The 25,890-nt window shown below is 37.4% G+C and overlaps 2 protein-coding genes across 8 annotated transcripts in view; both read right to left on the bottom strand.

Moving 5' to 3' along the window:
* Positions 1–25,890, bottom strand: part of LOC127532328 (butyrophilin subfamily 3 member A3-like) — a 114,324-nt gene that overhangs the window by 5,768 nt on the left and 82,666 nt on the right. The window contains exons 7-8 of the mRNA XM_051943928.1: positions 19,096–19,164; positions 18,489–18,572 (exon numbers count right to left, since the gene is read on the bottom strand). Coding sequence (XP_051799888.1) covers positions 18,489–18,572; positions 19,096–19,164 — 153 coding nt within the window. The remainder of the gene's footprint in view (positions 1–18,488; positions 18,573–19,095; positions 19,165–25,890) is intronic.
* LOC110946484 (butyrophilin subfamily 2 member A2-like) overlaps positions 1–25,890 on the bottom strand; it is a 417,600-nt gene that overhangs the window by 385,687 nt on the left and 6,023 nt on the right. For 2 of the 7 annotated variants that reach the window (XM_051943912.1, XM_051943911.1), the window contains exons 1-2: positions 12,774–12,893; positions 12,437–12,610 (exon numbers count right to left, since the gene is read on the bottom strand). The gene's annotated coding sequence lies outside the window, so the exon portion shown is untranslated. Of the gene's footprint in view, positions 1–5,667; positions 5,762–8,252; positions 8,370–8,726; positions 8,820–12,436; positions 12,611–12,773; positions 12,894–12,934; positions 13,054–25,890 lie in introns of those variants that run through there. The other 5 variants (XM_051943915.1, XM_051943914.1, XM_051943913.1 and 2 more) reach the window with 5 other exon arrangements.

Raw genomic sequence — 25,890 nt, 5'->3', positions numbered from 1 at the left:
ATCACTCACAAGAAGGTAAGAGGCCATGCTATGAAGCTCATTTCACTGACACAACTTTCTAAATCACCAAAATTGCTAATTCATGTTGCTGTATGTATATTTTTGACCCAGCAGATTTGGTCACTTTTTCTGTTAACCCATACTAAAGTCATAAAAGAACCAAACTTCATGAATGTTTTTTGTGACAAATAAGTATCTGTTCCAATCACTCTATCAGAGAAAAGTCAGAGTTGTAGAAATAACTGGAAACTCAAGAGAGCCATGACATTATGTTCTTTACAAGTGTATGTAAACTTTTGACCTCGACTGTAGTTATCTGAACACATCGATACATGACATTAATGTCTGGCTTCTGATTGGTTGGAGAGTCATTAAAAGCATGTTCATGTAACATAGCGGAGTTCTGCTTAAATCTCTGTTTCTGTAGCTTTAGATGGTGAGTAAGTTCTCCTCTGAACCAGCTGCTTGGAACATTCACTTTATCACCTTATTTTAATTCAGGTAACTCTGTCTCTCAACAATGACGTTCACATTTAACTAAACTACATGTTTGATTATCACTAATATGTTTCTAATCAACATCTTTTCTTTTATTTCTTGTCAACCTGGTAACAGAGAAAATGGAGGAAAGTCTTCAAACATGTTCTGAAAGGTTCATATTTGAACCCGAATCATGGTGTTTTTCTAACTGCAGAGTTCTGGTTGCAGAAATGTAACCAAGCAGTGAATGAAAGTGAAACCAAAGTGTCAGAATAAAGGTTCCACATGGAACATGAATCCTGGTCTCCTGGATGAAAGTCCTGTTTCTGTTTTATGTCTTCTTCAGGAAACTTTGTGGCTCTTTCAAACTCTAAACTTTTCCTACAACGTCACAGTCTGAGAATTCTAGTGAGAAAATAGATTTGTGTGAAAAATGAGAATGTAGTTTAGTGGTATAGGAAGATAATTGTTGCTTTCAGAATGATGGATGTGGATGTTTCTGCAGTGGAAGTGACACCACAATGTTTCCAAACTTTACTTCCTCTTACTGACCTTCACTGACTGATTTATGCTCAAATTTAAAGTCAATATTTTGAAAATCATTGTTTGTGTTCAAACTTTACATCATTTCATTAATTTTATCAACATTACATCATGGTGAGACAGAGTTCAGTGGACATGTCAGAAGAAGAGAAAAGATACTGATGGTGAGTTTTACCTCTTCCAGACGTCTGTTCATGGTCTTCATCTCACTCTCAGCATTCTCATTTCTCTGTTTCTCCTGTTGGAGCTGATTGTTGGCTTCTGAATTATTTCTTTCCAGCTGCAGGTAAAGAAACACATGTTCTGATTTTAAGGTGTGACACTGATAATTTTTAATTTTTCCAAACAGAAAACACTCGACTGTTTATCTTAGAAGTGATGCAGTTACTGTGCAGCGATTCAGTTGTGAATGATTTGACATTTAAGTGATTTTACACAGTTTTGTTCTCATGTGGTTAAAAAGGACATGAAGGTAGTTGGTGTGAGAGAAGAGGATGCAGAAGCCAGGGTTAGATGGAGGCAATTGATTCGCTGTGGTGACCCCTGAAGGGAAAAGCAGAAAGGAAAAGAAGACGACACAGTTTTGTTCTCACTTCTGCCGTAAACTGTAACTGTTAGAATCTTTTCATTTATTAATAACTCTGTTTCCAGGGAGGATCTAAAATTAATACCGGCACCCATCGTACGCAATTAATTTTTCTGTTTCTGCAGGTAAAGTCAGAATTATTGAATCTTGATCAATTTTCCAGAGATCTCAGATCATGAGTTAAACTTGTTGGTTTCCATCTTTTCCTCCAGAATCTACAGTTCAGTCTCCATCTTGTGTTTTTCATCCAGAAGCTGCTGTTTCTTTACATACAACCATTAACTTCTTTTTACTGCTTCTTTGACTCCTGCTCTTTAGTTACTGATCGTCTGTTCAGGTTCACACTCTTTGGTTACAACAAATATGTCTCTATTAAATACAAACTTGTGAGTTTCTATTGAATATAAACTTTCTTTTATCTCTACTGAAGTTTGCTAAAGCTGTTGTTCTTCTCTGTTTCTGTATTGAACCACTTCCTCTGTTCATTGATAAACTACATCTGGTTTTTCTTCTCCACTGTCCAGATTCTTTACTTGTCTTCCTGTCAGGGCTCGAATACTGACGTCTGATCTGCTTTAGAGACACAAACCTTCTTCCTTTATTCCATAATTGTTTGTTTACATCAAACTTGACTTTACTTTCTGTCATCTCCTGATCTTGGAGTCTTTCTTCATCTACCAGCAGTCAAACTTCTGTTTCTTTACTTACTCATTCAAGCTCTTCTTGCTTTTCATTTACCAAAGTCTTCTTTTTCCCTTTGAGGAAAGAAAATCATTAGTTTTTAAATCTATACTGACAGTCAATAGAAACTTTGAGGTAGAAATGTACGCAGAATTCTACTTGTAGGGGGGTTGTAATTATTCATTGTGGATTTACTGATGATCTCGTGCCCTGGTAGTTGAGATAATGATGAGTTGTCATTTTGTCATGATTCATTGCACATGGGTTGGTCACTTTGCAAAAGTGAACCAAATACACACCAAGCAATACTCAGTGAGTATCTGCACAATGTGAGAATGGGTTTTGAAGGCTTATATAAAGGCCCAAAAAAGGCCACCATTGTTAGTCCAGTGAACAGCATCATGCCGCGTCTATCACATGAACAACGTCTCCGGGCACTGGGTATGGTGGAGGCCGCTTTGAGCTACAGTGATGTATCCAGGTGTATGGGCTGTTCCCAACCCACAATCAGAAGCCTGGTTGAACGCCACAACATGACAGGCTCTGTTGATGATAGACCATGTCCAGGGCGACAGAGAGTATTGACTGTTGTGACTTTATGTTTGGAAGGTGCCGTTTTCTTTTGTGAAATTCTTTCTTTTGAAATCATTCTAGAAACTTTAGATTTTTGGTTCTGAATGCCAATATGCTAAACAAATGATTCATATGAAGAAAGTCCAGTTTCGGGCTTCAAAATAAAAATTATGTTGAAAAATATGGTCTCAAAGTTTCTATTGACTGTCAGTGTAGAAAGGACAATAATGCAGACATTTGCATGTGATAAAATGAAACCTCTCATATCACAATTTCCATTAAAGTCTCAATACTTTGCAAAAGTCAAGAGTTTTATGTTAATGTGACTTACTGTTTTGTCTTCTTATGTGAACAAAAAGAACACTGAACAGGATCAAAGCAGCAGCTGAACTAACAGCCAAACCGATGATAGTCGAAGTGTAACTGGACTGGACATTAAAGAAATCATCTGAAATGATAAAACATGGAACAATGAGGCATTTATTATTAACTGAACATTGGATTTTTTTCTAGTTGAATATGAACTACCTGTAACTTGTATCAGAGCCTCTCTGCTCTGGTTGATGTTGTTCTGCTGGACTCTGCAGGTGAACTTGTTGCTGTGTTTCTTCTCCACAGTCACTCTGCTGCTGACAGTATAGAGGTCATCAGGACCTCTGACTGTCTCTGTAGGTCCAGCAGAGAGGAGGTTTCCATCACCGTCCAGCCACAACACCTCAGGCTCTGGATACCAGCCTGCAGACTCACACTGTAACTCCACTGAGCTGCTGGTTCTACCAAGTCCTGCTAAACTGATGACTGTAAATGGATCAATACCTGAAGATAAGAAGGGAAACATCAGACAGCGGAAAAGGAGGACAGAACTATCTTACAACTTTACCAGCACTGAATGAATGGTTTCAAACAACCTCCTTAAAACAGGAAGTGTTCAGACTCCTTCAGTGTTTGCACATTTTATTGCAACTCTGTCTCTGAAAAATCATGTTCCTCTAAAGTAAAACTGCATTCTTAGTTATGTTCTGAAACAAACCTGAAGTCAAGACTGTGACATAGGAAAGGCTTTGAAGGAGCTACAAAGTCCACCTGAAGCAAGAACTAATCTGTAATCTCAGTTATGTTTGATTAGGTTAAAGATTTTTTAAAAAGAGTTAAAATATTTAAAGTTTTTCCTCCAATTTTTGAGTCAACTGGTTTCTGAATCTTCATCTAACATATGAACAGTAAAGCAATAAAATAAATGACAGAACAGATTTGTGGAATCAATTCTGATGGCTCATTTTGAACCAGAGTCCCCTTCATTGAGAGTAGGTTGATAAGAAAAGAGGCAAATATCGTCCATTTATATTTAAGTTGTTTGTATGAATCTGTAAATTAAATGGAGAAACGCTGAGCTAAAGGAGATCTGAACTGAGCCACAAGTTATTCTACAATTCATGAAACTTCTTGTATAGTTGAAAAATAGTACATGTATGTGTAAGAACTATAAGGCTCTGATCACACCCTGTATGTCTGCTGAACCATTCAGTTCTATTGTTTCTCAGTATATTTGCTCTCTGATACCAAAAACCTGTTTGATTCTGTATAAACTGAACCTACTGGTGCTATCAAGTAGTTTTGGATTGTAAAATGCTGCTGCTGTGATGCTTTTGTACTGTTTACCTGCAGAGGAGGAGTTTCATTGGTTCAGGTTCTGCTTTATTTGATCTGATCAAAACAATTGAAATCACATCCACAGTGACGATGTGGATTAGAAAGAAACAACCGACCTGAGAAACAACTGCTGGAATGTGGATCAATCAGTTAACTGACTGTAAAATCTCTCACTCTGTCTGACCTGCACTCATAAACAAACCCTGAAACTGGAGCACTGACTCATTCCTACAGTCGTTGTTCTGATCATACACAGAAATATGTTTAGAAAACCTGACAAACCTCAATTATCTGAGTCTTGAACTTTCAGTTTTAACTCACCAACAACCAGTTCAACAGTAGATCCTCGACCCAGTGTAGGAATGAAGCATCTGTATTTTCCCTCATCAGACAGTTTCACTTTGGAGAGTTTCAGTGAAATGTCTCCAAACTCCAGTTTATTAAATAACAATGACGTTCTTCCTTTATAGTCAAGATGTTTGGAACTTTCCAGTTCCTCTTTATCCCACCACACATAGACATATGAAGGGTCTAGGTCTTCTCTGGACCACTCTATGGACATGTCTGAAGCATCAACGGCAGGTTCCAGCCGACACGACAAAAGAACGTCATCACCAACCGTTGCCAGGACCGGCTGAGACGGACCGACAACCTGGGGAAGACCTGGAGAAAAGCAGGTTGGGATTTTACAGCTTTTAAAGGGAGACATGTGAGGAAACAAATGACTACTAAAGCATGTGTATACATACTTTACTGAGTAGATCCAACTAATAAGTCTGCTTGCAGGAATCCACCCAGTACAAATGCAGAACTTCTGGAGCTACTACTACAGTGTTTTGTGACCTTTAAATTTGAAACTTTTGGAAACTGCAGAACCAATTTTAGTTCAAAAGTAAATATAATTTTTCATTGTCAACATTCAGAGCATGTGGTTAGTCACATAAATTATGCTCCATGAGGAACATCCTTAAAACAACATTCATATTTTTCAATGTCATGCAGGTGATTTTCATAAAATGTTCCTGTGATATGATGAATTACCAAAAGTGGAACTTTCTGGCTACATGTTCTAATGAATTAAAATCATATTAGCAGCTTCCATATTTAATCATCTTTGTATTTAAATGCACATTTTGATGGTGTGTGTCGGTTACCTGAACAGTTTTGTGTTAGAAGAAGGAAAACTAAAGCTGTGAAGGAACTGAGCTGAGTCCATGGTTTAGACGAAGCATCATGAAGTTCTGAAAACTGAAATAAATCACATGTTAAATGTACTGAGGAACATGCTGATTGGAAATATCATTGTACATCTGAGCAACATAAGTCATCCACCAATCAGATTCTAGATCATCAAAGATCTCCAACATCTGGATCAGATAAAACACTTTAAGTTTCCAGATCTTGAAGACACTAATTATTGTAGAATCATCAATTACCTTATTGTTATTCTTATTTCAGACTGATCAATAATCTAAAGGTGTGTTCTGTAATATCAGAATGGAAGTTTGTAATTTGTAAATTCCATGAAAAAAATCTAAAAAGCATCATGATAACTGGATGACAGATAGTTCCAGTACAGTGAAATAGACTTTCAAACAGCTATATGTAGCAATGCATTCTGTTAGTTGGGGATTTACCAGTTTTATTTATTTTTCGGAAAACGCTCAAGAAATTTGAATAAAATTTACATCAAAAACAGCAGATGGACCTTTAGATCACAGAAAACACTTAGAAGCTAACTTAGTAGAAGCTAACTGTACATCATATTTTTCCCATTAATTTATATTACAATTCATAGTTTGTGGTCAGAGGAGTCCTTGTTTTCTTCATTTTATCTTAATCTTGCATCAATCGTTAGTTTTTTACAGGTTTAACATCAGTGGTGGTTCTAGACAAATTTTACAGGGAGGGCCAAGGTGGGACCAGTGTTTAATCACAGGAACACATTAAAACATGACAATAATGATATTTCATAACTAAAAACTTTATTCAACTTTGAACTAAAATCAAACAAAAGTTTATTTTTCACAACAAATGCATCTACTGAAACAATGAGGTTATCAGGACCAGTGTTGAAATGTGGAACATCAGTAACTCTGCTCCTCTGATCTAACCCTAACCCTAATTCTAACCCTAACCCTGACTCCAGAACATCATGTCAGAGTCCTGCTGAAGGCTGTAAACCCACACAAAGCAGCAGGACCAGATGGAGTACTGGACAATGTGCTGAAGGTCTGTGATGACCAACTGACAGAAGTCCTGATGAGGATCTTCAACACCTCCCAGAAACAGACTTACTGTCCCATCCTGCCTGAAAGCAGCCACCATCGTCCCTGTCTCCAAAATAACCACCATCATCTGCCTAAACCACTACAGACCAGTGGTACTAACATCTGTGGTTATGAAGTGCTTTCAGAGGCTCGTCCTTCTCCACCTCAGGTCCTGCCTCATTCCAAACTTGGACCAGCACCAGTTTGTTCATCAATCAAACAGGTCAACAGCTGATACCATCACCACTGCCTTCCACACCACCGTAGGCCACTGAGAGAAACTGGGCAGCTATGTCAGGATGCTTTTGTGGATTTCAGTTCAACATTTATTATCATCCTGCTGGACATTCTTGTTAAACATCTAACTGACCTGAACTTCCTACCCCTCATTTCTGACTGGATTAAGAACATCCTGACAGGAGACCAGACATTTACAAACGTGATTTCATTGTCGGAGGGGAAACTGCAGTAACACGGTCATGTGCTGCAACAAATCACTTTATGAGGTGAAATGGTTCTGCTAACTTGTGTTTAAAAACCACCCAGATAGCAAAAGACTCAGGGGCGGATCCGCCCACACGGCGGCACATCCGCCCAGCGGTCGCACTCATTTCAGCCATGCGCAGATGACCTGGTCAGCCTTTGCACAGCGGGCCTTCTCAAGGCGGATTGACGGCGGAGGGCAGGCGGACATGCCACTCGCACGCACTTGATCTTCTAGAAACGTTTTCTTTGTTATGGTAGCAGACAACCAACCACAGGATACAAACACCGTAAGTAAAATACGATATAAAAACGTGTCATATTTATGTGAAAGTAAATTTAAAAGTTAAACTACAACATTTTAAATCCCATAGTATCGTATTTTTGTAATATTGACATGAAGACGTCTTATATTTAACTAATGTACGGTCTACTGTGAATTTGAGTTAGCTTAAGTTAGCATTTTGATTTTGTTTTAACTAGTTTATTAACTTCGAGTCTTCTACTAAGTTTTATTCAGTCACAGGGACATTCAGTAGAGTTCCTACCCTCCTTAAACCGCTGGCCTGACCTAATCAATTGACTTTTGAAGCTATCTTTCTTGAATATATGGTCACTCAGCTCCTCTATAAACTTATATGAGTAACGCTGGTTGCTGGCATACTTATGGAATTTATGTTAAAAGGGAATAAAATATGTCTATTTCAGGCCAGATTTCTTCAGATTTTTATTCTGAGAGATGAGTCGAACTGAGTGAGTTGTATATAATGTTATATTCCCCCTGTAATGCTGTTCCAAACTGTGTTTTGGTTAGATAAATGTCTACAGCTTCTTTTAGACAATTTAATCCTATTAAGATACATTAATGGATGCTCCTGTATATTCCAATTCACTTGAGATTGTCCTTATTTTACAATGAAATTCAAGATTACATTTTGTTTTTTACCAATTTCAAATGACCTGATTTTAAACAAAAGATAACTTACTTCATAGAAAGACTTTTCCAGTGTTGTTCACCTTTCTTACTTTTAACTGGCTGCTTCACCATAAAACCATGTTCAGGGATTAAAGTTCTCCATCCCTGTACTGGATAGTTTTGGTCACTGTCAAATATACAAAGAAAAACACATAGAAGGGAGGTTGGTGACATAATAACATGCTGTATTAATGGTCAGACAGAAACATATTAAGTGTGACTATGAGCCTGAATGTGTCTCATAGTCAAGTACTGTATATGCTTCACATACTGGACCTGTCTGTTTTTTTCCTCTTTTTAGTTCCCTCCTACTAGACTTGATAAGAAAGACAAACCAAGCTGTATGTAAATAGATGTAAGTATATAATTGAAATAACATGAGCTCCAGCTTTTTTATCTGCAAGAGTAAGGCTAAAGACACATTAAGGTAGCAACAATTACAATTAGAAAAGCACTCAGAGCGCAGCCCTCCGCCAAGGCTTACCCGTTTATCCTTTAAAACATTCCTGAATCCAGATGGTGATCCGGATCACCTCCAAAATTGAATCATTTGTCCTTGTCCCATTTTGAAAGTTTCCTGAGAATTTCATGAAAATCGGTCCATAACTTTTTGACTTATCTTGTTCACAGACAAACAAACAGACATACAGACAGACAGACTCTCCTGAAAACATAACCTCCATGGCAGAGGTAATAAAATAATACAACAAAATAGGTAATTCTGCACAGAACAAAGCCTTCTATGTCCTATGGTGCTCAAAAGTGTGCCGTGGTACTTTTTTCTTTTTGGTTTCAAAACAAGGTCCCTTTTTCTGTACATCTGATCTGAAAATGCTCCAAAAAGCTTCATTTGAAACAGCATTATGTAATTTTTTCTTCTGGGGACCCCTCTACCTGCACGTTTCTGATTCTTGTCACATTTTTAGGTATAACGAGGTAAATGTTGGGTAATTCGTACTGACAAAAATGTTTGGACTTTATGTCACCTCAAAGAAGCAAAAGCAAAACAAGTATTTATCTGTCAGGTTATGAAAGATAAACAGGATACTCTTAGCGACGGCTTATGTATGTTTTATTTGCCAAGCTGTTGGAACTTCTTGGTTACTTGTTTTAGATGACAAGAATTTTCTGTCAAAAGATTTTTTGGACTTTAATCCCTGTATATTATGATTGGTGCTCTGATCTGATCTGTAAACTCTTTTCCTGTGTAAATATAAATGGAACGCTCACACTGTCAAACCCTGTCACTGGCCCTCACTCTGCATTCTAATACAGAGCAAAATATATCCTGCCTCATTCTATGAGCAGTTTTTTTGATTCGTATGGTTCTGTAAGGTTTACTCTTTAAAAACTGAAATTACAGAGACTTGAAAAAAGATATTAACAGGATTGATTACTTGTTTTTGATTTTAGATTTACTCCTTGGCAACTATTGGTAGCCTAGCCGCGCTAGACAACCCACGGCAACGAATTTCATTCTCTGCCAGGGTGGGTCAAGTTACCCTCCATAAGGCTCGAGGCTGGATGCTCCTAAAACTGGCCGGACGAATCACCATGAAGTGTAGAGTCAGAAGGCGGGCGTAACTAAGTGACGACAGAGGCACGACGATTCTGACAGAAACAATCGGCGCACAATAAACAGTTATCTTTTGACTCGGCTTTGGCCACAGCCCTTAAAGATTTGAAGCTAAAATTCAACTTGAAAGATAAACAAAGGACGGCACTGAAGTGTTTCATTGAGAAGAAAGACGTAGAAACATGGGTGTAGCATGGCTAGGCTAAACTATTGGAGGTCATGACACAAAACATGTCACATGGAACATACTTGCCCACATGTTCCATGATGATGTTGGGAGGAGGATAAATTGGAAAGGGATGAATGGGAAAAAGTCTTTCAGCCAGATGGCATCAAAGACATTGCTCCTACATAAGTAACTGCAAACAATTTGAAGTGACACTACAGTTTTAAAGCTCGGACAGGTAGGAATCCAAAGCCAGCATAATGTGGAAGTAGAATCTCCTCAGGGCTCCATCCAAGCCCCACCCACCACACACAGATGTGTTCAAGCACCCACTGCCACTGTAGAGCCACCAAAATCACTGGAGCCATGAATGGGCTCTTGCTGGTCAAACTACAACTCTTGCTTTGGCGCTAAATTAAAAATCTGAATTTTAAGGAATTTTTATGTTTTGTATGATTATTTTATGAGTATTAAAATGGCACTTTTCTTCATGTATGTGGTATATTTTATATAACACACAGGAAAAATGGCATAAGGGCATAGTGTACTTGCTGTGACCTGTGCTGGTCAGACCGTCAGGTTTATTACCTCCAAGTATTGTCTGTACAGTCCTTAACTAGAAAAATATTACTCTCAATTTAACATTATGGTATAAATGAATCAATTGACACTGAAACTTTGCAATAAAGTGTCTTATCATCTTTCTTCTCAATCATCAGTACTTGAGGTGACAGTCTAAACAGTTTGTTTGGTATATTGGCGTTATCTGATACTCTCTTTGGTAAGGATTGTAAATTCCATTACTATACAGAATTATGTGTTTGGACAAACAAGTACACTATGCCCTTATGCCATTTTTCCTGTGTGTTATATAAAATATACCACATACATGAAGAAAAGTGCCATTTTAATACTCATAAAATAATCATACAAAACATAAAAATTCCTTAAAATTCAATTTTTCATTTAGCACCAAACAAAGAGTTGTAGTTTGACCAGCCGCAGCCGATTCATGGCTCCAGTGATTTTAGTGGCTCTACAGGGTACAAGAGTAAAGTTATTGAATAAATGTGCAGTGTCTCTTTTCGCTGTTGCAGCGGTTTTGCTATTTGCAGACGGTCCCTGTTCACTCGTTGCACCGCCGGCTGCTCATAGACGCCAATGTTATTTCTGTAGCTTGAAATACAGCGACTTTTGATAAAATTGGCCTTGTAGCACATTGTCTACCTTACAACGATTTGAAAGAGGCATCGTTCATGTTTTGACAACATATATCTCATGAGTTATTGATGCCGGAAGTCCGAATCTGTGAATATCTTTCCAACTTTACCGAACTCCGCCAGATTCATTCTAAACTAAACTAATGCACGTGTCTGAGTTTGCAAAGAACTAAAACTGGACTTAATTTACAGCAATTTAGGCTGTACAATGGGCTGATTCATACGCCAATTGCCACGATTCATAATCTCAAATTATGTTTGTTTTGTTATTAAGCCTCCTCATTAGCCTCCTTGCATTAGAAGGCTAATGTGTCACCGGCCCGGCTCGTTAGCGTGCAAGCTAAGCAGTACCGTCTTTCGTCCATAAACTGTATATCAATTAAAACAGTACAGTTTCATGAAATAAATAAATTACAAGAAGTTGGATGTGTTATTTACTTGACCTGTGAGGCGTCACCTGCCCCGGTAGGTCCACCGGGTCCACCCGGCGTCTACTCTTTATAAATGGCGCATGCGCGTTTGGAGCAATCTGTGTTCGATTACCTTCCCCTGTGACCTATGTGACGTCATTCCAGTATTTTTCTACTCGTACCCATAAACTTGAATTCGTCCTCACAGGGAAGACTTCGTAGTCGTAGAAATTAGAGTTGCACTCACAACTTTTAGGTTCATACTCGCAAAAACAATCCTAACCCTTAATTTATCAAACTCATGCATATGACAGCAGAATTTTGTGTACACATTTTTTATTAACATACAAACGTTTGACATTACGAATACGAATGGTTAGAATTGTGGATGAATACTTTTGACAGTAATCTTACTCCATACATGTCTGGATAACGGACTGTCAGGGTGTTGGTACTCAGCCTGTTGACAGATATGTCCAGAAAAAAAAGAAAAGAAAACTTTCTTACTGCATGCTGCTACGCATGTCATCATCTCTATATCCTCCCAGATTTCCCTCTTCTCCTCATTTTGCCGTTTCTGTGATGCTCCATAGCTCTGTTATGTATCGGTCTACTCCTGCATTTGCTCCTAAAATGCTGTCAGTAATTTCCACAACAGCCTCCATAATTAAACCGAAAAAGACGCGACATAAAAACAAACAAACAAAATACCCCCAGGTGATACTAATCCTGTGCTAATAGGGCTTTGATTTCCCTTTGATGGAAGCTAGAACAAAAACCTTCGCTCAAGATTTAATTTAAAGTCACATGGAGCAGACTTACCTCAGTCATGACTGTGACCAGACCCGGACTGTTTAACCGGGAGGACCGGAACTTTTCCCAGTGTTCCGGTGTTCCGTTATGGTACTGGGTTGATCATTCTGTGGTACCGCTGTCTCTGTGCTGCCTCCGCCTCCACTGACGCAGACAAATGTGCAGAAATCGGCCATTATTTCTCTGAAACGAGCCGCGGGTTGAAATGACAAATGAGCACGATGGAACAGGTAGATGTGTAAGTTTACAAACCACCGTTCAGGTGAATTAATTATCAACTCAATGAATTTTGTGTCGTTGTAGCGTAGAACATAATAATTTAAATAATAGTATGATGCTGGTAAACCTTGTCCTGCAGCCCTTCAGAGTCTGAAGAAATCCAGAAGCAAGCAGCAGCCATGATCCACAAGTCCAGAGTGAATATTATTAGAATGAATCTAATGAAGAATATGGAGTAGAGCTGCTCTGTATGAGAAGATGATTCAGCTCTACATGAATGAAACTGACCTGAAGTGATCAGAAGGCTTTGGAAAAAGGGGAGAATTCTGAGCATTTTTCAAATGTGATTTAGTGTCAGAGCCTGGAGCCAGTAGTGATGAGAGGATTACTGCTGTCAGTGAAGGAACAGACGATCTGTTGGAACAGAGAGAACAAGGGAGAAGCTCAGCAGCAGAACCTGAACCACAAGTTAGGAATGAGACACATGAAGATCAATCAGTTGTTCTGATTATTTTGCTCTCAGTCACAGGATGTATTTTAATAATTCATACATTCTGATGTTGTAGAGAATAGTGTTGGAGATTTACCCTTTAACTGATGTTCTCATGTTTGTTCAATCTAAGTTGTGATGGAACTGATTCCTTGCAGAGGAAAAAGAGATGAGAGTGTTTTTAGAAAGTGCAACATTTTTTATTTTATTTTTTTATTTCTTCTTTGATTTCATTTTTAAGGTTTGGATGTCTGAACATTTATTTGAACAGAATATAGATTCTGATGTTGTTGTAAAGAATAATGTTGGAGATGTGAACTCATGTTGGAATAAATCCTCATTGTGAAACAACCCTTACTGCACTGATCTGGAAATAATTTACAAAAACACACTGAATTATAAGGCTTCACAGAACAGTGCCCTTTTGTAGCCTCAACATGTAAGGTTATAATTACATGATTTTATAAGAACAGGTCGTGATCTAAAGTGGGCCGGTCTGAGGGATGAAAGTCCAGGACTGAAAATGAGTCCCACTCCAGCCCTGCTCAGTCATCAACCCTGAATATCTGAAGTGAACAAAACATTTTCCTTCTGCCTTCACTTTGATTCCTTTGAGTTTCATCACGTCTGTTGAGCTGTTGAGGTCTGTTTCCTCTTTAAGCTGCAGGAAGACGGCTGCTGTGACTCTGACAGGTGATGATTTTCTGACTTTATTTCCTTTAAACGTGTCAAACTAATGGACTTCACTTCCAGCAGAAGCTCTTTTCTGCTGGAATCGTTGATTTAAATGAAGAAAAACAGCTAAATGTTGTGATGAATGTCAAACACAGTGAACCTCATGGTCTGACTGCACAGAAGTTCTTGTTGTCTCCGTTCCTCTTGTTTAGAAGCATTTTCCTCATTGTGATGCTGCATTTGAGTGAGAAACTACAAACATGTCTGATTAAATTAAACTGCAACAACACAGGAAAAAGCTCATTAAAGAAATGTTAGTTTGAAGCAGACGACATCCCACCGTGCTTCTATTGTTCATTCTAGGATGTTTTCTTCTATTTTTATACCAGTTCATTCCATCTGATGTGTTTGGTCTGGATTCACTGTTTCATTTATTTTAGTTGTAAATTCTGTTGAACTCTTTTGCTGTTTGTGGACACATGTGACCTGTTGTTCTGAAGCAGCTGCTGTTAAACTCTGAACAAATGAGCATCTTCAGGAGAATTTGATCTTTTCTGTTTATTTTCTTCTACTTCAAACTTTGACCACAACCTCCACAGACTTTCTGCAGAACCACAACATCTCTGCTGCTGTTAACAGACTCTGACTGTTTGTTTGCTTTTCTATAAACCAGATGAGGACATTCTACATGAATACAGACACACTCTGATAAAAACAGACTCATTTTCTATGATTTCCTGGTTTTAATGGCAGTTAAAACATCTGGACTCTGTTTAACTTGGTGTTATTCTGAATGAAGCCTGCAGGGGGCAGAGTAGGACTGAAATCAGACACAAAGACACAAGAGAAAGAACAAATCCAGATGCTGATCACATATTTAGCAGGTTTTCTCCATGTTTCTGTAAATATTTCCTGTAACTGATAATAAATGATGGGATCAGATGTGAACTGATATTAAAACTAGGATCAGTTTTCCATGAATTCTAGATGGAAGCAGAAGAACAACAAGCTGACACTGCAGAGAGAGAAACAGAAAACAGTTCAAGTCTGAAGAAAAACTCTGTTAAGTGGCAAAAAAAAAAAAGATTTATTTAATGAAATACAAGATTACTGAAGAAAACCTGAAGACAGTCGACACATGAAGTTTGAAGAAGAGCAAAAGGAGGTGAAGCTAAAAACTGACTTTAACCTGTAGAAGACGTTTTGTTCTGATTGTTTTTATGTTGTACATATTTCTGGTCTTCTCTGTTGTATCTTCTGTTCATTACAACTTTGATAAAACAACAATCCTAATGAGTTTTCCACAGAACTGAACATAGATTTAATAAATGTGAAGGAAAAATGACTCTTTCTCATGACTCAGGTAATTCCTCACAGCTGTTAGTTCATGACATCCCATCTGCTGCTACTTCTGCCAGCTGCAGTCACCTTAGATCCTTAAATCAAGTGTAGGTACCAAGTCACCCCAAACTACTCTACAGGCTGTCACTCTTTACCCTGTTTCTCCTAAATTGAGGCTGTAAACATGTTTATGAACTCTCTGTTCCTAATATGAGACAGACAGACGCCTGCCAAGGAAGACATGTGAGTGAGAGACAACTGCTGTAAAGAAAACATGACTATATTACTGTCCATTAATGAACAAAGATGTCACTATACTTGGACTGTAACCTACATTTGACATTCCTCCAACTCCATATAAAGCCAAGGCCAGAGAGACTCCTCAGAAGTGATGCTGCCGCTGCTCTCATCACTGTGTTACTCTCTATCATTTCTCCTGATATCAGTAAACCTTATTCTCAGCATCAGCATCTGAGTCTCAGAGAGTCTCTGAGTCTGTCTCCTGATTCTTCTCTCCACATCACACAATTCCTTAACAATTAGATAAAAATACAAAATGGACATTTGAAAACAAGTTTTAGAAAATAAAACAAAAATGATAAAAAGTTGAATTTTATATTTAAAAACACAAAGGCTCACTTTGATGAATGCAGAAACAAAAAAGATGTTTCTCATGTTTATTTACATTACAGCAGTCTGAAGATCTCTCCATTGTTGCTGATGAGCTTCATCTGCAGTTTGTCTTCAGGCCTCCAGTACATCATGTCTGACCACAGCAGATCAACATCATCAGGATGTTTGAAGAACCAGTCTGGGTCCCGTATCTGTAAATGTAGTAAATAAAACAGTCACAGATTTACAGACAGAATAAAAATGAGAAGTTTTAAAAAGTAAAAATGTAACAGAAAGTGAAAAGTTCAGACTCACAGTGAGAATCTTTCCAGCCTGAAGTTTTAATGACTCATCAAACATCAATATGTTTGGTTCTCTGTTGTTTCTCTGTAGTTCTAACTTCCAGCCTCCCAGTTTTATCTCCTGCAGAAGGAAAATTAGACACCAAAGGTAGAAAAACTAAATCATCTCCAGTGTGTGTTTCATACATGGTGTCCACAAATAAAATGATGACCTCTTTACATGTTGATGTTACAGTTTTTCTCAATTACTAAAACACTAAACTCTATTGTCTGAACCAAATTCTCAGTTGTCTGAACCCACTTATTGAATCAGTCACTCTTTTGGCTAAACCATAAGCCCTTTCCACCTGTTTAGACACATCTTGTCAACACATTGTCATTGTGATGCACCTGTGTTCCATAATGGTGAGCACTGGTGGCAAAAGTCAAACACAGTTAAAGCTCAGGCGTCACCGGTTGAACACAACAACTCAGAATTGATCACACTTGTGGCTAATGATGTGAGGGTACATATAAGCCAGAGCACTGGTTTGTGAGGCACTACAATGGATAGAAATCTAAGAAGAGCAGCATGGATACGGCATGACAGGGTTTTTTCTGGTCAGAGAAAATGTGTCCTGTGATGTAGATGAAGTCCTGTGGTCTGACCCAGTACGGAGAAATGATGCTGTGGCAGAGTAATGCACTTCTTTTCTTTGTACTTCATTTGTATATTTTTGTGCTTTATTTTTACGTACAAGTGCTCCATGTAAATGCACAGGATTTATGTTTTTTTGCTAATTCTTTTTTCTATGTACAAGTGTTACAAATGCCCAGGTATTTAGTTTTACAACATGCATTTAGCCTAAATAACCATTTATTTCTACCGCTTCATGTCCTGAGCGTTGTGTTTTCCTTTTTTCTATGTAGTGTTTAGTGACTGCTCAGTATTTAATTTATTGACTTGAGGCATGATTTGACAGCAAAGTTCAGTTTTGAGCACAGATTGAACTGTTTTGAGGTGAAAGTTTGGTTTTCCAAGAAGAGTCAGAGGTTTTGTGAATGTAGCTTGAAAACTGGGTTTTGTGTTCACAGTTTAGGGAAAAGGAGAGCAGCTTTCCAGGAATGTGTCTTAGCAATAGAGGAAAACTGTAATTGTGACAGCAGTGTTGGAACAGTTCAGTTCTGTTCCCAATTCTGCTTCCTAGTGTTTACTTTTTGAAAAATGTGTGCTATGAGTGAAAAAGTGTGTTCAAATGAGCAAAAAACATGTTCAGTCTTTTGCAAAAAGAGTACAAGAGTTTTGGAAACTGTGTGTAAACCATGAATAGTGTCCAACATTTGGACAGCAGAGTCCTGTTTATGAGAAATGTGTGCAGAGAATGGAAGTTAGTGTCTGATCAATTGAGAAAAACTGTAATGGACCATTTAGAATATCTGTGGATATATTTGATCATCATATTGATATAAAACTTATTGTACATGTTTACACAGTATTCAGAAGGTTCATCTACATGTAAACAACATTACCTCAGAGGAAATGTTCTTGAGACGGACGTAGAAGCCCCGTTCATGGACCTCTTCTACAGTTATGGGTCCTATCAGCTTCAGCTGAGAAACAACACACAGGTCAGTTATTCAGGTGTGTGGAGGCAGGAAGTCACTCATTGTTTCATGGTTTTGAAAAGCAGTCCAGATTTATTTTATTCTATTTTTTTAACATATTCTGGTGAGAGCAAATGGTTTAAAGTTTTAAATGAAATGTGGAATGAAGTGATTGTGATTAAATCTGGATTTTAAGCTCAGATTTGGATCATTTGACACATGAATAGTTCAAGGACTGTTGGAAACTGGAAAACTTAAAGGTTCTTTCTGTTTGTTTTTACAGCTTCTGGCTAAAAATGAATTATCTTTTTAATAACATTTATTTCAAACCCACCAGCAGCTTCTGGGGTTCAGAGCGTTAACCTAAACTGAAAAGTGAAGACCTCAAAGTGGGATTCCTCTAAAGGATCTGATACAACAGAAACATTTCCTTCAAAGTCTCATCAATAAAATGAAGACTTTCTCAAATCTTCTCTCTCTGGACGATCAAGTTCATGTCATTGAGTCAATGAACTCACAAGATTTAACTGAATTCTTCTTTCTAATTCATTGGAAGATGTGACTAAACTTGTGGTCATTCAAAAGGTTGAGTTCAGATTAAATGTCTAATAGTCTGATAATAAGTCTGATATTTCTATGAACATTAAACCTGCTGCTCAGTAACACATTAACACAGGAGGAATGTGATCACACTAAACTTTGCTGCCGTCAAACTTGACTTCAGTCTCACTTATTAAATGTTTAAATGAGTTTTTATGGATGTTTAAAGTTGTCTTGTTCCCAACAACAAATCAGTTTCATCTGAAAAGAGACAGAAGAGAGATGACAGCAGATAAACCTCCTGGTTCATGTCCTGGAGTTCTGTCTTCAGGTTTACAACAGTCTTCATCCACTTCTGCTTCTCATCCTGGAGCTTCTCTAACTGGAGACAGAATAAAAAGACAGTTTATGTATTGAAGCACAGATACACATGACATGATTTGTGGAAAGATTCCTTCTTCTGATTGGTTGGAGACTCATTAAAAGCATGTTCATGTAACATAGCTGAGTTCTGCTTAAATCTCTGTTTCTGTAGCTTTAGATGGTGACTTCTTCTGTGTGTTTGTCACATTATTTGACTTTCAGACTGATGGATGTTGATGTTTCTTTAGTGGTTTATAGCAGAAAGTAACAGTGAACCAAACTGGACTGTTGAAGTTTATTCTGTGTTCAAGATCATTTAGATTTATGCTCAAATATAACTCAGTTCATAGACACCAGTCACTTTCACTGTTAATAGTTTACATCAATTTAACATTTTGATCTGATTCTGTAGAAAGTTAACGACGTTTCATTAATCTGATAAACAGTGAACTAGTTAACTTTCCTGCTAGAACTTTACATCACAGTGAGTTCAGTAGACATATCAGTCATTGATTGAAAAAGGTTTTGATGGTGACATTCACCTCTTCCTGTTGATTCTTCTCATCGCTCCCAGTAGGGTCAGAGTTGGTATCAAAGTTCATTTCATCCAGCTGCAAATAAAGAAACACATGTTCTGTTTTAGCTCCTGATTTTAAAGGAGAATGTTCAACTTAGAAGGAAGTGGTTTAAAAGCTTGTTCCATTTTGTCTGGGAACTAGTTTCATTTTTTCACCAAACATGAAAATAAAATCAGAATTAGAGATCACAGTGGAACTGAAGCTGAATCTGAAAACAGCTGTTTGTTGTCTTGTTCTTCTGGATATTTGAAGTTGTTTTGGTCTCAACAACAGACCAGTATTATATGAAAAGAGAAGAGAGATGAGAGCAGATCAATGATTTGAGAGAAAACATCAACCTCCTTGTTCATGTTCTGGATCTTATTATTCAGTTTCCTCTCAGTCTCCATTGACTTGAGCTTCTCATCCTTATACTGGAAACAAGAGAGAGATAAAACAGTATATTTATCTGAACACATCTGTACATGACATTAATGTGTGACTTCTGATTGGTTGGAGACTCATTAAAAACATGTTCATGTAACATAGCTGAGTTCTGCTTAAATCTCTGTTTCTGTAGCTTTAGATGGTGAGGAAGTTCTCCTCTGAACCAGCTGCTTGGAACATTCACTTTATCACCTTATTTTAATTCAGGTAACTCTGTCTCTCAACAATGATGTTCATATTTAACTAAACTACATGTTTGATTCTCACTAATATGTTTCTAATCAACATCTTTTCTTTAATTTCTTGTCAACCTGGTAACAGAGAAAATGGAGGAAAGTCTTCAAACATGTTCTGAAAGGTTCATATTTGAACCCAAATCATGGTGTTTTTCTAACTGCAGAGTTCTGGTTGCAGAAATGTAACCAAGCAGTGAATGAAAGTGAAACCAAAGTGTCAGAATAAAGGTTCCACATGGAACATGAATCCTGGTCTCCTGGATGAAAGTCCTGTTTCTGTTTTATGTCTTCTTCAGGAAACTTTGTGGCTCTTTCAAACTCTAAACTTTTCCTACAACGTCACAGTCTGAGAATTCTAGTGAGAAAATAGATTTGTGTGAAAAATGAGAATGTAGTTTAGTGGTATAGGAAGATAATTGTTGCTTTCAGAATGATGGATGTGGATGTTTCTGCAGTGGAAGTGACACCACAATGTTTCCAAACTTTACTTCCTTTTACTGACCTTCACTGACTGATTTATGCTCAAATTTAAAATCGATAAATAGAAAATCATTGCTTGTGTTCAATCTTTACATCATTTCATTAATTTTATCAACATTACATCATGATGTAATGTTGAGTGGACATGTCAGTTATTTGACTCAGAAACATCAGGATGGTGAGATTCAAAAGTAAAAACAGACATGAAGAAGTTCCAGATGTGAGAATGTTCATTGATTTTCTCTTTTACAACACTGTGGTTCAGTGACAGAATAAAGGTCGGAGAAGTAGATCCTCAATCAATGGGAAAAAAATAAACAGAGAACAACAGTAGAAATCCTGATATCAAAACTCAACAGAATCTACAGTTCAGTCTCCATCTTGTGTTTTTCATCCAGAAGCTGCTGTTTCTTTACATACAACCATTAACTTCTTTTTACTGCTTCTTTGACTCCTGCTCTTTAGTTACTGATCGTCTGTTCAGGTTCACACTCTGGTTACAACAAATATGTCGTTATTAAATAGAAACTTGTGAGTTTCTATTTAATATAAACTTTCTTTTATATCCACTGAAGTTTGCTAAAGCTGTTGTTCTTCTCTGTTTCTGTATTGAACCACTTCCTCTGTTCATTGATAAACTACATCTGGTTTTTCTTCTCCACTGTCCAGATTCTTTACTTGTCTTCCTGTCAGAGCTTGAATACTGACGTCTGATCTGCTTTAGAGACACAAACCTTCTTCCTTTATTACCTCCGCCAGGAGGTTATGTAATCACCGGAGTTTGTTTGTCTGTCTGTCCGTCTGTGTGTGTGTGTGTGTGTGTGTGTGTGTGTGTGTGTGTGTGTGTGTGTGTGTGTGTGTGTGTGTGTGTGTGTGTGTGTGTGTCTGTCTGTCTGTCTGTCTGTCTGTCTGTCTGTCTGTCTGTCTGTTAACAGCATAACTCAAAAAGTCATGGATGGATTTTCACCAAATTTTTACAGGATGTCCAGAAGAGCATGAGTAAGAATCGATTAGATTTTGGAGGTGATCCGAATCACCGTCTGGATCCAGGAATTTTTGAAGGTCGAAGGACAATTGAGAGATGGCCATCCATGACTTTTTGAGTTATGCTGTTAACAGACAAAGAGACAGACACACACACACAGACACGCAGACAGACAGACAGACAAACGGGATGGCGGAGGTATGCGCTCTCCGAGTGCTTTTCTAGTTCCACAATTGTTTGTTTACATCAAACTTGACTTTACTTTCTGTCATCTCCTGATCTTGGTGTCTTTCTTCATCTACCAGCAGTGAAACTTTGTTTCTGTACTTACTTGTTGAACTCTCTTTTCCAAAGTCTTCATTGTCCCTTTGAGAAAAATAAAATCATCAGTATTTAAATATAGAAAGAATGATAATTCAGATAGTTGTACAGAATAAAATGAAACCTCTCATTTCAGTTTCCATTAAAGCATCAATATTTTGTCATGGTCAAGAGTTTTATTGTTTTGTTGTGTTTTTGTCAGTGTGACTTACTTATTATGTAAAAAAGAAGAACAGCTGCTAGAATTGACAGGATGAAGATTGCAGCAAAACCAAGAATCTTCCAGATGTAACTGGACCTGGACTCTAAGAAATCACCAGAAATCATAAAACATGAAATAATGAGACATTTCATATAAAGTGAACTACAGATTTTGTCAAGTTAAATACAAACTACCTGGAACATGAATCCATGTCTGTCTACTCTGGTTGAGGAGAACTTTTTCTGCCAAATTACATTTGTTTTTCATGTATCACAAATCAACTTTTTCACAATCATCTTTGTCATGTATTTTAATGCTTCATTTTTGCTTTTTTTCAGTCAACCAGTCATATATTACATTGGGACAAAAATATGGAGTAAAAGATTTGCATTTTAACCCAAACCATGATTTTTCCCCAAAAGATGATTTTTCCCCAAACCCTGATGATTAAACTAAACCAAATTTCCAATCTGTAAAGAATGTCTGATTAAGTGTGCTGATTTGTAACCTCATACTTTTTTTTATTTCCTTACCTAAACTGAATCAAAAATCAAGGCAAAACTGAAAGTTGTGACATGGATTACCATCTTTTTGATAAAAATCTTCTTGCTCTTTGATGCTTCCATTTTCCAGTATTTTTCCATATTCTAACTTGGACTTCCTGGTTGCCTTTTCCTCCTTTAATATTACAGGTCAGAAATTACATTGAAAAATTTTTACTTAGAATATAGCTGAGATGTAAAGGAATGTAATGTTGAGTATACTGGGTTGATTGAAGAAGTATGAGGGGACTAAAGGTCAACAACTAGACCTTCCACATGGAGACTGAGTTTACATCCTATGTGGGACCATTGTTGTTGGATTTTTCTATAATTTTCATTAGTTTGATTAGATCTAGGCACCAAAACTACTCAGGCTCAGGAAAATATCACGTTTAAAACAATAGCTACTGATTAGAGACTTAGTTGAGTTTATGCACCAAAACTGTTTGGTTCGGTTGAGGACATTTTAATAGTTTGGTTTAAATTCCAACTTCTTAGAACATGGTGAAAAACTTTTTCTCAATTTTCAGGTTACCTGTTTGCTGAATCCTGCTTCATCTAACATATGAACAACAAAGCAATAAAATAAATGAGAAATAGATGCTGGTAGTTAAAGTTTCAAGCCTTCTTGGATAAGCTCTGTTAAAGGGACTGCTGGCTTCCTTCAACAGAACTTTCTCATTTTATCAGTTTGGTTGAACAGCTAATGCCATCAAGAGTCCTGGTAGTTTTCAGTTATTGAGGCCTCCAGGCTCCTGGAAACTATTTAGAAATGGTTTTATCCTCTTCTCTGATCTTTACCTCACCATGGTTTGATCAACAGCAGAAACTTCCTTCAACTTAAACTGTGTCCAGTCAGTTCAGTTTGCTACAGTGGACTCCAGTCAAGTTCTCGATTCATCTGAAGGATGATTAAAAACTGACTGCAATCTGGAGCTACAACAAAGAGTCTGAATTATTTTGTAAATGAGAGACTTTAGTGCTTGAAACTGTAAAATATTTGCCCCAAAACAGTGACAATATGTTTACAGTGAGTGTAGACTGATGAGACAAAGAAAAGAGCACATCTTCTGAGGTCACTGTATGAATCTATAAACTACATATGTAGAGAATCTAGTCTGAAGGAGATCTGAATAAACCAGAACAATTATATCAAAATTCACAGAAACCTATTTTGTCATTGACAAATAGCACATGTGAACTTTCTGGTGCTATAAAGTAGCTTTAGATTGTAAAATGCTGCTGTTGTGATGCCTTTATACTGTTTTCCTGCAAGGGAGGAGCTTCTGAGGTTGAGGTTTTGCTTTAACTTTATCAGAACAATGGAAACCACCTCCACAGAGATGATGACATGAAAACAACAAACCTGAGAAACTGCTAGAATGTGGATCAACCAGTTAACTGACTGTAAAATCTCTCACTCTGTCTGACCTGCACTCATAAACAAACCCTAAAACTGGAGCACTGACTCATTCCTACAGTCTTTATTCTGATCATACAGAGAAATATGTTTAGAAAACCTGACAAACCTCAATTATCTGAGTCTTAAACTTTCAGTATTAACTCACCAACAACCAGTTCAACAGTAGATCCTTCACCCAGTGTAGGAATGAAGCATCTGTATTTTCCCTTATCAGACAGTTTCACTTTGGAGATTTTCAGTGAAACGTCTCCAAACTCCAGTTTACTAAATAACAATGAAGTTCTTCCTTTATAATCAGGATGCTTTGAACTTTCCAGTTCCTCTTTATCCCACCACACATAGACATATGAAGGGTCTAGGTCTTCTCTGGACCACTCTATGGACATGTCTGAAGCATCGACAGCAGGTTCCAGCCGACATGACAAAAGAACGTCACCACCAACCGTTGCCAGGACCGGCTGAGACGGACCGACCACCTGGGAAAGACCTGGAGAAAAGCAGGTTGGGATTTTACAGCTTTTAAAGGGAGGAAACAAATGACTACTAGTGGCGTTTTTGTTGAGGAAACATATTTTAGAACGTTCTTCTATAAGATGTTACTGAGCAGCTTCAATATTTAATCATCTTTGTGTTTAAATGTACATTTTGATGGTGTGTGTCGGTTACCTGAATAGTTTTGTGTTAGAAGAAGGAAAACTAAAGCTGTGAAGGAACTGAGCTGAGTCCATGGTTTAGACGAAGAATCATGAAGTTCTGAAAACTGAAATAAATCACATGTTAAATGTACTGAGGAACATGCTGATTGGAAATATCATTGTACATCTGAGCAACATAAGTCATCCACCAATCAGATTCTAGATCATCAAAGATCTCCAACATCTGGATCAGATAAAACACTAAGTTTCCAGATCTTGAAGACACTAATTATTGTAGAATCATCAATTACCTTATTTTTATTCTTATTTAAGACTGATCAATGCTCTTAAAGGTGTGTTCTGTAATATCAGAATGTAAGTTTGCAGTTTGTAAAACAGAGTACTTTTGAGCTGGATATCTTTTAGAACCATCAATATTCCTAAAGAACATTCACTTAAATGCAATAAAATTGAAGGGAAATGTTACTTCTTCTTTAGCACATGTAGGGATTGTGCATATTTTTTGTCTTTTCTTCATTTTTTCAAGGTTTTAGGTCATTTTTTGCCTTAACAAATGAAATAAATATGTCTGTTTAAGGATAAAAGTTGTTGTTTTTAAAGACAACGCATGAAATGACATGAAAAAGCCCCAAAAACATCATGATAACTACATGACAGATAGTTCCAGTACAGTGAAATAGACTGTCAAACAGCTACACTGAGCAATTCATTGTTAGTTGGGGATTTACCTCTTTTACTTATTTTTTAGAAAACGCTCAAGAAATTTGAATAAAATTTACATGAAAAACAGCAGATAGACCTTTAGATCACAGAAAACACTTCTTTTTATGTAGAAGCTAACTGTAAATCATATTTTTTCCCCATTAATTTATATTACAATTCATAGTTTGTGGTCAGAGGAGTTCTTGTTTTCTTCATTTTATCTTAATCTTTCATCAATCATTAGTTTTTCACAGGTTAAACATCAGTGGTGGTTCTAGACAAATTTTACAGGGAGGGCCAAGGTGGGACCAGTGTTTAATCACAGGAACACATTAAAAATGAGAATAATATTTCATAACTAAAAACTTTATTCTACTTTGAACTAAAATCAAACAAAAGTTTATTTTTCACAACAAATGCATCTACTGAAACAATGAGGTTATCAGGACCAGTGTTGAAATGTGGAACATCAGTAACTCTGCTCCTCTGATCTAACCCTAACCCTAACCCTAACCCTGACTCCAGAACATCATGTCAGAGTCCTGCTGAAGGCTGTAAACCCACACAAAGCAGCAGGACCAGATGGAGTACTGGACAATGTGCTGAAGGTCTGTGATGACCAACTGACAGAAGTCCTGATGAGGATCTTCAACAGCTCCCAGAAACAGACTACTGTCCCATCCTGCCTGAAAGCAGCCACCATCGTCCCTGTCTCCAAAATAACCACCATCAGCTGCCTAAACCACTACAGACCAGTGGTACTAACATCTGTGGTTATGAAGTGCT

This window comes from Acanthochromis polyacanthus, chromosome 23 (assembly GCF_021347895.1).
Source record: "Acanthochromis polyacanthus isolate Apoly-LR-REF ecotype Palm Island chromosome 23, KAUST_Apoly_ChrSc, whole genome shotgun sequence".
Classification (NCBI taxonomy): Eukaryota; Metazoa; Chordata; class Actinopteri; family Pomacentridae; genus Acanthochromis; species Acanthochromis polyacanthus.
This window is presented reverse-complemented; position numbering and strand designations above follow the sequence as displayed.